Source organism: Physeter macrocephalus, chromosome 2 (assembly GCF_002837175.3).
Source record: "Physeter macrocephalus isolate SW-GA chromosome 2, ASM283717v5, whole genome shotgun sequence".
NCBI lineage: Eukaryota > Metazoa > Chordata > Mammalia > Artiodactyla > Physeteridae > Physeter > Physeter macrocephalus.
This window is the reverse complement of record NC_041215.1, coordinates 22841117-22855036: the sequence shown is the minus strand read 5'-3', so window position 1 is coordinate 22855036 and position 13920 is coordinate 22841117. Positions and strand designations below refer to the sequence as shown.

The following is a 13920-nucleotide window of genomic DNA, read 5'->3' as shown; positions in this document are numbered from 1 at the left end:
CATGCTGGCCCGGGCTCTCCGTGCCCCATACCAGCTCACCTTGGTCACGCCGCGCCTGAAGGCCTCTTGGGTGAGGATGCCCGGGCCGTCCACTGTGCGGCCGTCGTCCTCGGGGCCCCAGCTGGCGCTGTAGATGTGGATGTGCTGCGGCTGCAGGCTCAGCGACTGGGCCTCGATCACGTCGGTGATGGTGCCGTCCAGCATGCGCACCCCTGCACAGGTGGTCTCGGTGAACACCCCGCCTGCGCCCCGCACTCTCCCCGCCCTGGGGGTGGAGGTGTCTGTGGGGGGTTCAGCTCTCCCCGACCCTGAGCCGGGGGCCCTGACAAGGCCCAGTGGCTAGTGTGGGGCCGAAAGGCGCCCCGCCACCCTCCTGGCCTGAGTACCTCCGATTCGGGCATTGTAGGCGACGCCAGCACCACAGAACCTGTTGTTTGCCGTCGCTGCCACTTCCCCGGCACAGCGGGTCCCATGCCTGGCGCCAGGGCAGAGACAGGTGCCCGTCACAGCCCCTTGGCCCCTCGTAGGGTAGCGGGGGCTGCCCCCATGCCCTGTGGGATGCCGGGCTCACCGGTTCTCATCGCTGGGTGTGTATCGCGGCTGGGGGTCCGGGTCGTAGTCATTGAAGTCGTAGCTGGCTAGGGGGTCCTGGAGGGTGGAGACATGAGGGGCTGCGACCAGCCGTGGGACCTGGGGCAGCCCCCGCCCCAGCCCCACAGGCTCACATAGTTGGCCCAGAGGTCTGGGTGGTCCTTCTCGATGCCGTCGTCCAGGACAGAGACCACGATGCCCTGGCCAGACAGCCCCTGGCTCCAGACCTGCAGGATGTTCAGGTCCGGCTGCACCTCCTTGTTCTGTGCAAGGCAGGGCCGGGGTCAGTGGGGCTCTGGCCTGGCCTGGCCCCGCCGCCTAGCCCAGCCAGCTCACCATGTACCACTGCTTGGAGAACCAGGGGTCCGTGGGCACCACCAAGGAACGTTTCACCCGCCGCTGCATCGTCTGCTGCTGGAACCACTGCACCTGTGGGCGGGGAGACCACACCATGGGAGGGGCTGGACCCACGAGCAGCCCACCCTCCTCCCAGCTTCCTGCCCTCACACCAGGCTGCTTTAGAGGGCCCTGCCCCTCAGCCCTTCCACCATTTCCTGGTCAAAGGACCCAAATCTGCTTCCAGGGTCTGGCGTCGGCCTCTTCCCTGGATCTGCCAAGGGGCAGCGGTGTGGGGCTGAGGCTTAGTGTGTCTGGGCTGTCACCTACTTGTCCTGGGGCCCACATGGTGTGTGATGGGGCCAGGGACCCCGTGTTTGCTGGGGCTGCTCTTGGGGGGTCCCCGTGTGCCTGGGGCTCTGCCTCCGGAGGGGACTGAAGCCCTCTGAGCACCCATCCCCTGTGGCCCACAGACATGTGGTGGCTGCTATTCAGGGTGGCTGCAGCTCCTGGGGTCCCAACCCTGCCCCCGTCCCCATCCCTGTTCTAGAATCCCTCTCCCCAAGACATGCCCATATCCCCTTGCAGTGTTCACTTCTCTCGACCGCACCCTCCCTGGTGCAGGACACCCCTGTATGGCCACACCCACCTCCTCCCTTGTCCCCCAGCAGCCCTGCCCTGCTGCCTCTCTACAACCCATTCTTGGCACACTGCAGCATTACTCTCTGTGGAACCCTCTCTGTGAAACCCGTACCTGAACACCACCTCTCCAAAGCCCACAAGGCCCCCTGCCTGTCTGGCCCCCAGCAGCCTTCCTCTGCTGCAGCCACAGTGGCTGCCTCACCCCAGGGCCTTTGCACATGCCCTTCTGCCTGCCCCAGGCCGCCCTTTCTCAGACCTTTGCCCTTTCCCCCTTTTCCTTGTTCTGCTCCCAATACCCGCCCAACCTGGTTCATGTTCCCACGTCCCCATCTCAGCAATCAGAGCCATCTTCTCCCCGTTTGCTCAGCTCCAGATCCTGATTTCTCTCTGTCCCACATATCCAATCCATCAGCAAGCCCTGGCCTCTGTCCTGCAAACCACGTCTCGAACCAACCACTTCCCTCTGTCCCAGTGCTCCTGGTGGGGTTTCCAGCTGTCATGCTTCTTGCCTCCTTGCCAGTCAGCCCCCCCTCCCCCAGCCCAGTCTCTTTATGGGGTACCTGGGAACTTTGATCTTTCAGGGTGAGATAGAGGAGGGAAGGGGAGGTGACAAGAAATTGCTGACAGTGCACCTGCCCTGGGGTGAGTGCTGTGCACAGATCTTCCCCATTTGGCTCCCCACTGTATAGACTAGGGGGCCAAATGGACACCAAGACTCAGAGAGAGCTGGTGACTTGCCGAAGGTCACACAGACATTTATTACAATTACAAGAATAACGAGAGGTACTGACATCCCTCAGGGGGCAGCCTCAAGGCCAGGCTCACCTTGGGGTCTTTCTTCAGGCGCAGGCGGTGGCCCCAGTGTGGGGTCAGGGACTGCTGGACCACGCCCCGGTGCCGCAGATGGAAATACTGCCCATCAGGGAAGATCTGGGAATAAAGGGGAGCAGCTGCATGGCTGGGACCTGGTTCCCCTGATGGAGCCCCTCCCAGGACAGGGGCCAGCGCCCCTTCCTTACGTTTCCCCCAACCAGGTGCCCAGGTGGGAGCTTCAGATGCCCTCTGAGGGTCCCAGGATCTGGAGATGGTCTAGGCAGTAGTGAGTTGGGGGGTCCTTGATATCTGGGGAACCTAGCGAGGGACCCTCTCATCTGCCGGGGTCTGGGGTCGTCCAGCCCCCGCCCCCTCCCGTCAGTCCGGGTCCCACCCACCGGCCCCAGGTTGACGAAGCCGAATTTGCGCGCCAGGCGCTCGATTTCCTGGTAACCCTGGGACACCCGTACGGCCCAGCTGCTGACATAGATGGGAGGCCGGGGTGAGGCCCAACCCACAGCCATGGAGCCAACGAGTGCCAGGCCCAAGGCCAAGGTCAGGCGCAGCCTGAGCGCACTCCGGGCGGGCCGCATGCCGGCAGGGGCGGGGACTGCGGCGGGGCCTCAGAAAAGCCCCTCCTCCTGGCCAAACCGCCGAGATGGCCCAAGCGCCCGCCCCGCCCCCGGCGCCATAGCAACCCCTGAAAGCCTTCAATTCCCAGGGGGCCTTGCAGCTCTCCAACTTGATGGGCGCGAAGATCTGACAGCAGGGTGGGGGAGAGACATGCCCACCCTGTTCTTCCTCAGACTCGAACCCTCTAGAGCCTCAGTCTCCCCATTTGTACAATGATTCCCCAATTCTTCTGACCCAGAGGTGAGGGTTCACTGTTGCTATAATTGACTCCGCCTCTTATTTGCCCCGCCCACTATCCTATACACCCCCCCTCCCCCTAGAATAAGCCTTGCCTCCTCCCCGGTCCAACGAGAATTGCTCTTTCGAATAAGTCCCACCTCCTCAGTTGCCCCTCCCACCAGCTCCTCCTCCCTAGCACTCTTCTCTCCTCACCCAGCTCCACCCACAACTGCTCAGCCAATAATCCCCATGACCCCGCCCCTCCAATCAGCTACGCCCCGCTCCCGCTGGGCCAATCGGCGCCCTCAGCCCCCGCACCCCGCCCCCTTACTTCAAAGTCGCGGCTGCGGCGGCCGCGGCCGGCCCTGGGGCAATGCGGAGGAGGAGACGGGGCAGGCCCCACCTCCTTTGTCCTCCCTGCCCTCCCATTGGCCAGAGCGGGGGACAGGAGGTGGAAAACAGCCCGGGGGCGGAGACCGGCCCGGGGGCGGAGGGTGGCCCCGGGGTCCGGCGGTGCGGCTCGCGAAGAGGGAAGGCAGCCCGCACGCTCTACGGCAGGTTCGCGGGGTGGCGGTCAAGTTCAAGCTGCCAGCCCCGGGCCCGCCGGTGCCATGGATGGCCTGCGCCAGCGCTTCGAGCGCTTTCTGGAACAGAGGAATTTGGCCACCGAAGCGCTAGGGGCGCTCGAAGCCAAGACCGGTGTCGACAAGCGGTACTTGGCCGCGGGTGAGCCGTCGGGGGGCTCTCGGGGCCGCCTCCCCATTTCTCCGACGGGCACACTGAGGCCCTGGGCCACCGGGGCCTCGGACCTGCACCCTCCGGCCAGCTCCGGCCGCGGGGTCCAGCTCAGGCGGCGGGGTGCGCCCACAATTCAGGGAGGAGACTGAGATCCTGGGGAGGGGTCGTGGACCGGGACCTGTGTCTACCCGCAGCCCCTCCCCGCCCCCGCTGTGCGACCTCGGTCGAGGACCACCCTCTCTCTCGGCCCCGCAGCTGTCCTCTGCCCCCTCCCTCCGGGCCATGGGTGCCCGCCAGGCAGAAGTCCGGTTCTTCCAGTTGTCCTGCTGGCCCCGGGGGAGGACGGGGCAGGTAGGCAGCCAGTGCCCTGCCAGTCTTGCCACCCTCTTCCCGGATGGACTCCAGCAAGGAAGCAAGTGTAGAGATCTTCCCGTTTTCCCAGGGGATGCTCCAGACGTGGAGGGGAAGGATCACGCCCACCTCCCCTCAGGTTGTTTTCCTGCTAATATCACCCCCTACCCCCGCCCTTGGCCTGCCCTCTCCCCTCCCCTGTCCGGAATTGGGTTGTTTGACTGCTGTGGTGGGGTTGCAGAAAGGTTGGATGGGGCCCACGGAGAGGGAGGTCCAGCCACCCCAACTGTCACTTCCATTCCAGTCCCTCCTCTGCCTTTCTTCCTCAATGACCTTGGGTGGCCCCTGCCACCCCCTGAAACTGTCCAGTAAGTGTCCCTTAAGTGCCTCCCCTCTTTTTTGGTGCTTCAGACCCTACTGCCCTCTGCCACCTCTTCCAGGAAGCCCCCCTGGAATGAATCACAGGACACTTTGTCCGGACACTGGGGGGCAGCTCTGGCTGAGGACATGCCACGTGTTTTGAGCATCTGTGTACAGATCCTTGGAGTCCACTTTCCTCCCATTTCCCTGCCAGCTGGGGGATTCCCATGCCAGACAGCCCCAGGAAGGTCCAAAACCTGTCCCCCCAGGTTCCTGGTGCCCAATCTGTGTCGGGTCAGCCAGGGACCTGCCCCTGGGAGCAAGCCCTTGACCTCCTGCCTGGTTTTCAACATCCCTGAGACCAGTGGGCGGGGAATTTAGGTCATAGAACACAGGGGAGGGGCCTGTTGGGAGGGGCCTGCTGGGTAGGCTGGGGGGGTCACAGGGAGGAAACTGAGGCCTGGAGTGGGAGGCTGCCCCTGCTGTCTGCCCTGTCTGGAGCATCCACCCACACCCCACCCCCGCCCCATCTGCTGCTGATTGGACTGTCCCCGCCCATGTCCAAGGTCATCCTCCCTTTGCTGAGGCTGCAGGAATAGGGATTGAGCGGAGAGGGGCTCTGAGAGAGCTACTTCTCCCCAACTAGCAGCAATCGCCAGGGAAGAGGTGCCCTTTCCCCCACCCCCTCTCCCAGATGTTGGAACCCTTGGGCCCTACCGGCCTGAGACGGACAAAATACCCCCTCCAAGGTAACCGAGGAGGAAACCCAGAAGAAGCAATGACCAGGCCTCCTAGGGCCAGCTGGGGATTTCCCTCCCTCTCCTGACCCCAGACCCCCGGGATAAAGGCTAATGCATGTGGAGGGGAGGGTGGAGGGGACTCTGCCCTTTGGTCCACTAGTGGCCTCTGTCTCTCTCTGCAGATAACAGCCTGGAGGTGGGGGAAGAGGCTGTAAATGCTCCCAGGAGCCAGAGGCTCCCCGAGTGATCGAGCATGAGCCTCTTCCGCCACCCCCACCCCCAGCTTCTGTTTCATCCTGGCTGTTGAATGAGACAGAGCAGGGCGGGACAGAGACCTGCACACAAGAAGTGCTTCATAAATGCAGCAGCGACCATTACGATTTCAGAGTGGCTAACGCTCCCGGCCCCCATCCCCCACACCGTTCTCCTCTGAGCCCTCATTGCTGGGAGTGTGCTTGGGCCCCCGGAAGGGGTTCCCTAGACGTGTAGGGCGGGGTCCCTTCTACTGAGTCTTGTTTAGCTAACCCCACAGCAGCCCTAGGAGACAGGGCCACTACCCGCCCCACTGACAGTTGGGGAAACTGAGGCTGCAAGCAGAGAGACACTTGCTAGGTGTCTTGTAGTGGGTGAGAGCTCTCCTCAGTCAGGGGGACTCTCAATACGGTGCTTTGCATCCTCCCACTAAGACAAGGGCTCTCAGAGGGGGCTGTGCAGCCCCCAGGAGACACCGGGCGATGTCTGGGGACATCTGATGGTCACGACTGTGGGGGGCTCCTGGCATCAAGTGGGTGGGTTCCAGGGATGCTGCCCCACACCCCAGACGCAGTGCCCAGGGTGGTTCCCCCCGCCCCAGAGTCGGCAGTGGTGAGGGGAAGAGACCCTGGACTAAGAAAAAAGTTAGAAATTGTTGCCTTTCTCCGCTGTCCAGGAATCATGTCTTGGTTTTTCTCCCATTTACTTATATTCAAACTCTAGCCTCTTGTGCTCAGTCCCTCCTATAGGACCCAGAGTGAGGTGGTTATAATTGCAGAGATCACATATTCATTCAACAAACACGGAGCAGCCACTCGGTACAGACCAGTCCTGAGGTGCCAGCCTGCCCTTGGGGAGCTCACAGTCCCGTGGCGGAGACTGACATGTTAGTGGGGTTCAGGGCCACGATGAGGGTTGCCCAGGTGCTGCAGGGCAATAACCTCTCCTAGAGCGGCCGCCGAGGCTTCTGGGAGGAGTGATGGATGCAGGCTGCATGGGCCAGGCCAAGGGGGCTCTGGAGACTGGGCTCAGCACGTGCAGCCCACACCCAGCCCCCTCTCTCCGCAGGAGCCGCCACTCTGCTAAGCCTGTATCTTCTGTTCGGGCACGGGGCGTCTCTGCTGTGCAATCTCATCGGCTTTGCATACCCCGCATATGCTTCGTGAGTGCCCGCTGGTTTGGGGGCGCTGGGGGGGGCGTCTGGGGCTCTGAGCAGCCCCTGACCCTGCCTCGCCTCCCCCAGGATCAAAGCTATCGAGAGCCCAAGCAAAGACGACGACACTGTGTGGCTCACCTACTGGGTGGTGTACGGCCTGTTTGGGCTGGCCGAGTTCTTCAGCGATCTACTCCTGTCCTGGTTCCCTTTCTACTACGTGGGCAAGGTGGGCACCACTCGGGACACACCGTGGCGGCTGGGGTTCCCAGGAGCGGGTACCCGGGGTGTCTGACGGGGGAGGCCAGGCCCATCCCCAAGGGTGTCTGATGGGGAGGCCAGGCCCATCCACAGAGGTGTCTGATGAGTGTGGCCAGGTGCACCCCAGCCCAGCGTCTGATGGAGGAGACCCCCCCGCAACCCGAGGCACAGAGCGGGGGCCGAGTGTAACTCCTGCCCTGTGTCCGCAGTGCGCCTTCCTGTTGTTCTGCATGGTTCCCGGCCCCTGGAACGGGGCTCACATGCTGTATCATCGCGTCATACGTCCGCTGTTCATGAAGCATCACGAGGCCGTGGACAGCATCATAAGCGACCTCAGCGGGCGGGCCCTGGACGTGGCAGCCGGAATAACAAGGGACAGTGCGTGCTCGCAGGGCGAGGGGTGTCTGTCTCTCCGGTCTCTGTCTGTCTGTCTGTCTCCCGGCTCCCCCTGCCCCACTCACCTTCATTCCTGCCTGCTGTCCTCCTGACTCTGACTGGCCTCTGTCTGGCGTCTGGACCACCTCCGCGGGGTGCTCGCTAAATCTTCCCCTCTCACTGTCCGCCTCTCTCTCCTTCGCTCTCCGGAACCAGTCCTGCAGGCCCTGGCCCGCAGCCGGGCTCTCATCACCCCGGCGGCTGTGGCAGTGGGCCCCTCACTGCCCTCGGAGCCGACTGTACGTAATGCCCGCCCCTGGGAGGTAGGGGCGCGTGCGTGTGTGCGCGCGTGCGTGTGTGCGCGCGTGCGTGTGTGCGCGCGTGCGTGCGCCTGCACCTGCCTCTCTCCCTGCCAAGGCCGGCCGCTGGCCGCTCAAGTGAAGCTGGCCCCCCGGCAGTCCTCAGCAGCCTCTGTCCCGGTCTCCACCGGCTTAGCGCAGCCCTTGGGCCCCTGGACACAGCCAGGCCCGCCTCACTCACCCCCAGGGTGCTCTCTCCACAGCCAGAGCAAGCGTGACTCAGCTCCAGAAGAACAGGTGAAGTCCCTGCCCAGGCCCTGTGCAGAAAAGCCGGCCGGCCAGCTGGAGGACGCGTTACACTCCAAGTCCTCCGTGGATTCCCCAGCCGGCTCCCCAGTGGAGCCCACCACCAGCCCCTCGTCCCCAAGCAAGCCAGCCCTCAGGAGCTCCACCAACTTGGGCCACTCTCAGCCTCAATCCCCCGCCACTGGCTCTGGCAATGGCACCCAGCTGCCCGGCAAGCTCCGGGGTGGGCTTCGGTCTCGAGCCAACTCCTCCACCCAGCCCCGGGCCCCAGGGCAGCCCCAGGCTCCCGGGCAGTCCCAGTCCCCCCGACAGCCCCAGGTCCACGGCCAGCAGCGCGCCCGGCCCTCCATCACTTCCTCAGGCCCTTCCCAGACGGCCCGCCAGTCCTCAGGCTCCGCGCAGCGTCGCAGCACCTCCTCCAGCCAGGGACCCCCCCTTGTGCGGTCTCCCAGTGGCACCACCATGCCCCCTCAGCCGCCCAACAAGACCCCCGATGGACCAGGGGCCTCAGCCCCCAAGTCCAGCAGACGGCATCAGAAACAGCCCACAACAAAAGCCACCAGCAGCACCTCGGTGCCCAAGCTGCCCGCCTCCTGCCAATCCATGTCCTCCTTGGAGCACACCTTGGAGTCCACCACTGAGGCCACCTGCAGCTGGCCCCACCACAGACACGGGTTCCGCTACCTGCAGCACTGCTGGCGGCTGAAACACCTGGCCTGCTAGGGAGGGCTCAGTAAAGCTCATCTGGACCAGCCTTATCTCACCGTCTGTCCGCTGGGCTCCAGGGGGCGGGGCTTCTTGGGCACAGGGTCTCCTCCAACCGGGGCAGGTGCTGGGCAGCCCCACTTTACAGATGAGAAAACCGAGGCTCAGAATGGAGGTCTCACCAAGTGGCTGAGAAGGACATGAGCCCGGGCAATCCTTGTCCTCACACTTTCTCTCTCCCCTCCTGGGGTAGCTCTCAGGCCCACTCACCACAATGCCCTTCTTTTTTTTTTTGGCTGTGCCGTGCGGCGCACAGGATCTTAGTTCCCTGCCCAGGGATCGAACCCATGCCCCCTGCAGTGGGAGCACGGATCCTTAACCACTGGACCGCCAGGGAAGTCCCCACAATCCCCTTATTGTGAAAACTCTTCCAGGCAGGCAAGCTAGAGGCAATAGCCCCACCTCACTTGCGTTCCCTCTAGAAGCAGATGGCGGGGCAAGAATCTGAGTACAAGTCCTTTACGTGGGAGGGATCCCAGGAAGAGTCACGAGGGAGAAGATTGAGGTGGGAGGGGAAAGAAGCCAATAAAGCAGGTGTGGCTAAACCCAGCACACCTGCCAGCAGGTGGCTCTCCCTCCCATGTTGAATGCACACCTGAGACTTATCCTGTCCAGGTGCTGAGGGGCTGGATCCACCACCCTGCCGGTCACTGGGGGGAGGGGTGGCCGTTCACTCCAGCCAGCGCCCCCGCAGGCAGCGCAGGGGCCAGGGCCAGGCAACCTTCAGGAAAGAGGCCCCGGGAGGCTGGCCATGGACGTCAGCCTGGCCTTCATGGAAACTGGGAGGCGGGAGCTCGGTGGGCATGGACAGGACCTCCTAGGACCTGCCGTTGCTTTCCTTTGTGAGGCCAGCACAACCCTGATTGTAAAAACAGGCAGAGACAGAACAAGTAAGGAATGTGATGCACCTGTCGTGTGGATGTAGACGCAAAAACATCTAAGCAAAATATAGCAAATCCAACCCAACAGAATATGAAAAGCCAGAACACCCTCCCCCCACTGCCCCGTTCAACTTCATGTCCCCGGAAGCACAGCCTGAGTTGGAAGCTGGGGGGTCGGGGGAGCTGAGTGAAGCAGTCGGGGGGTGGTTCTGGAGCCGGTACTGCACCTGGAATCGGCCCCCCTGGAGCCCAGGGCCCTGTGTTTTGTGCCTCCACATCTGTCAGTCACTGGTTTCAGCCCACCCCCCCGGGGAGGGGGCCTTAACCCCACGGGCATCTCCGAGTGGCAGCTACTGTCACCCAGAGACAAATCTCCCGCGAGGCATCTGCAGCCACAGCCGGGAGGACACTGTAGCGTCCATCACTGTCCGCCCCCCGACCCGAGCTCTGCTTCTCCCAGATTCTGGTTGGTTACAGCTTCTGGTGCCCACACAAGGGGAGGGTTAGGAGGAGAAACCATGAACCCTGACAGGGCAGTGGCTCTCAAGGCCATAAGTCAGTGGTTCTCAACAGGGGGGGATTCTGTCCCAGGGCCATTGGGCCATATCTGGAGACACTTTTGATTCCTGCCCGAACACATCAGCCAAGTGCTGCAATCCTTTGACATGTCACCCCTCTCCCCACTGAGCGGCCCAGCTTGTCCCCAGCTGCTGGTGATCCCATCCATCACAGACAGTTTTCCTGAAAAGGAGGCAGCTCTATGCAGCTGCCAACCTGGCAGCCCTGTGTCCTCATCCTTGAGAACTCCAGCGAGGGAAGAAGAAGCACAGAGCGAGTGCTACTGGTGAGCAGGGGGTCCAGTTCATTCAATCAGTCACTCAACAAATATTGAGCACCTACTGTATGCCAGGCCTTGCTCCAAGGGTAGAGTCATGACCCAGAGAGACAAAAATCCCCATTCCTGAGGATTTGGGGAGGTGACAATCAACAGGATAAATGGGTAGCAGGTCAGAAGGAAGAGAATATGGGGGAATATGTGACTAGGAGTTGGGGGGAGGGACAGGGGTTGGAGGGTCAGAGAAAGGCCTCTCTATGGAAGTGACGTATTTCTCTATTTGGCTGCGTCGGGTCTTGGCTGTGGCTCGCGGGGTCTTCGTTGCGGCGCCCGGGCTCCAGAGAGTGTGGGCTTAGCTGCTCCGCGGCATGTGGGATCTTCGCGGGTAAGGGATCGAACCTGCGTCCCCTGCATTGGCAGGCAGATTCATAACCACTCTGCCACCAGGGAAGTCCCTGGAAGTGACCCTTGAGTAGAGACATGAAGGAGGCGAGGGCTCAAGTCTTGTGAATACGGGGGCAGGAGTGGTCCAGGCAAGAGGATGTGCAAAGGCCCTGAGGCAGGACTGTGCCTGGTGGGTTAGAAGAAGAGCAGGCAGGCCGGTGTGGCTGGAGCCACATGAGCCAGGGCAAGAGAGGAGTTGGGTCTGGGGGGTGGACCACAGAGGTGCCTGCCTGCAAGGTGTGGTGAGGACTTTGGCTTTTATTTGAGGATGTTGGATTTGTTGGGAGGAAGGGATCGAGGATAATTATTAATGAGCCCCCGCCCTGCTGAGAAGTCCACTTGGGCTCTGGGGACAGTGATCCCTTAATCTGCTTATCGCTGGCCCGGGTGTTTGAAGTAGGTGGTGTGGCCTGGGTCCAGGGCAGGAGACGGGGCCTTGCCCCGCCCCCTGTGCCCCTTGAAGTTTGTCCTTGGGCCCCGCCCCCCCGGGTCAGGTCACCTGGGAGCACAGGTGAGCGGACACACACCTGTCTCCCCAGGTGGAAGCAGTGACGTTTACTTAGCCCCTCAGATTTCTTTTGGTTTTAATTTAAATGTGCAGAAAAGTGTAACCCGGGACTCGGGGGCAAGTATCACAACAGGGCCGGCCCCTCCCAGTCACTTCCCCCCCAAGGTAACCCCAATCCTGCCTCCATTGCCTCTGGCCTTGAAGGTCACTTGTGTCGTGTCCACGGTGTCTTCTGTCCCCTCCTGTCTGACTCAGACTCACCACGCTGCTGTGGGAATGATTGGTTCATCATTCTTTTTCGTTGGCAGAGCGCGTGTCATTCTGTGAGGGCCAGAGAATTATTCAGTCCGCTGCTGATGGGTGTTAGAGCTGTTTCCAGTGGGGGGCTATTGTGACTAAAGCTGCTAGGAACATTCTAGAAGCAGCCTTTGGTGAGCGGAGCTCTCATTTGTCTTGGACGTATACCTGTCAGAGACTGCAGGGTGTAGGGTGAGCCTCTGAGTCTCCTGGGGCTGCTGTAACCAGTCACCACCAACTGGGTAGCTTGGGACAACAGGAATTTTTCCTTTCACCATCCAGAGGCCAGAAGTTCAAGATAAAGGTGTCACAGGGCTGTGCTCCCTCTGGAGGCTCCAGGAGAGGGTCCTTCCTGCCTCTTCCAGCTTCTGGGAGCCCCAGGCATCCCTGGGCTTGTGGCCGCATCCCTCCGATCTCTGCCTCTGTCTTCACACGGGTGTCTTCTGTCTCTCCTCTGTGTGTCTCTTACAAGGCACTTGTCACTGGATTTAGCATCCATCTGGATACTCCAGAATGATCTTCTTGAGACTCTTAATTACATCCTCAAAAATCCGTTTTCCAAATAAAGTTCTGTTCACGGGTTCCAGGGGTTAGGGCGTGGACATGATTATTCAACCTTGTACACGGGTGTGCGTTCAGCTGTAGCAGAAACAGCCAAACTGTTTTCCCGGGTGATCAAGCCATTGTAACCCTCAACTAACCCTCAGGGTGTGAGACAGTCCAGGGGTTTTCAGCAGCCCTTCAACCGGACTCATGTCCTTCTGTGGGTGAGCCAGCTGGTACAGGGTCGGTGAGAGAGAAGCGCAGACAACAGAGGGGTGCTGTCTGCAGAGAATTCAAAACAGTAAGAAAAGCATCGCACCCCCCAGAGCTGGTACTCCACAAGGTTGTTGAATACAATATTTTGTGGGGTTGATGAAAGAACTATCGTGATTACTATTGTTTTATTAACATAGACACAAGTTTCAAGCTTGCCCGTTTTCATTCCTTATCCTTTAATAAACATCGCCTCCTGCGGGAAGTCCATTTGGAGAATTCCCAGTTCTGGACCCTTGAGGACTCAGCTGTGAGTGTTCCCTCGAGAGGCAGTTCGGTCTGTAATCACCTGCGGTCTCTTCGGGCAGCAATCCAGTCTCTAAACCAAATGGGCCCTGCGTGTTCCTACAGGGACACAGTAAATAATAAAACCCGAGAGCCAGGGATCGTAAAGACACAAAGATACAGATCTTGAGACTCTCCGTTTCCATTGTTGCACCTGGAGTTTTTATTCGTGTTTAAAAGTAAAGCATCAAAGCAGCGTGGAATTTTTGCAGGGCGAGTAAGTGCAAATGCTAGTTCCACCTTCAAGTGGGTTGCTGATTTTGAGTATCTTTAAAACTGCAATGTTTTCTTCTCTCTTTAAATGGTTCCATTGATTGTTTGTTACATGACCATTACCGGAAACAATGTTGCCGCTCGGAGGACGGCATGCGGGAAATCGTGGCTCCAGTGGCCACAGGCCATCCTGTCTGCTAGAGTGGGCCCTGCATTGGCCTCTGCCCCGGCAGGAACCTCACCCCTGCAAACCGGTCCCGCTGGTTGGGGAGTAGATGGCAGGGTTGCCCCACAGAGCTCCGGGAAGAGGCCGGAGGCTCCCATTTCCAGACACTGAACACACTCCCACACTGCAGTGAGGCAGAGGGGACCATCTGGGGCCATCGGGGACGTGAAGCCCTTGGGGGCTGCAGATAACACGCGAAACGCTGAATTCCTTCTCCCCCCGTCCTGCCACCAGGGGGCGCCCAGACCCCACGCCTCCCTCCAGAACTGCGCCCCACTCTGCCCCGCGGGAGGGGGCGTTCGGGAGATCCTCCCGCTTCAGCACTTGTTACAGAAGACAGGGCCAGGCCGGGGACGCCCCAGGCGCTGCTGGGTCCCAGGCATACAGTAGGTGCTCAATAAATACTCTTTGGGGGCTTCCCTGGTGGCGCAGTGGTTGAGAGTCCGCCTGCCAATGCAGGGGACGCGGGTTCGTGCCCCGGTCCGGGAGGATCCCACATGTCGCGGAGCGGCTGGGCCCGTGAGCCATGGCCGCTGAGCCTGCGCGTCCAAAGCCTGTGCTCCGCAACGGGAGAGGCCACA

The 13920-nt window shown here is 61.2% G+C and overlaps 2 protein-coding genes across 3 annotated transcripts in view; one reads left to right on the top strand and one right to left on the bottom strand.

Moving 5' to 3' along the window:
• The window catches only part of PCSK4 (proprotein convertase subtilisin/kexin type 4), a 4296-nt gene extending 1321 nt beyond the window's left edge, over nt 1-2975 (bottom strand). Inside the window, exons 1-7 of the mRNA XM_028496673.1 lie at nt 2781-2975; nt 2395-2499; nt 928-1020; nt 726-854; nt 572-648; nt 387-475; nt 40-212 (exon numbers count right to left, since the gene is read on the bottom strand). Coding sequence (XP_028352474.1) covers nt 40-212; nt 387-475; nt 572-648; nt 726-854; nt 928-1020; nt 2395-2499; nt 2781-2975 — 861 coding nt within the window. The remainder of the gene's footprint in view (nt 1-39; nt 213-386; nt 476-571; nt 649-725; nt 855-927; nt 1021-2394; nt 2500-2780) is intronic.
• A 633-nt stretch (nt 2976-3608) lies between these two features.
• REEP6 (receptor accessory protein 6) lies at nt 3609-8825 on the top strand. Of its 2 annotated transcripts, XM_007120465.2 has the most exons (5): nt 3609-3960; nt 6744-6837; nt 6919-7057; nt 7299-7467; nt 8027-8825. In XM_007120465.2, the coding sequence occupies exons 1-5, from the start codon at nt 3846-3848 to the stop codon at nt 8062-8064; spliced, it is 555 nt and encodes a 184-aa protein (XP_007120527.1). In that variant the 5' UTR covers nt 3609-3845; the 3' UTR covers nt 8065-8825. The 2 variants fall into 2 exon arrangements, with proteins under 2 accessions (XP_007120527.1, XP_028356699.1); XM_028500898.2 differs by lacking the exon at nt 8027-8825 and having other exon boundaries at nt 3752-3960; nt 7299-7677.
• The last annotated feature ends 5095 nt before the right edge of the window (nt 8826-13920 follow it).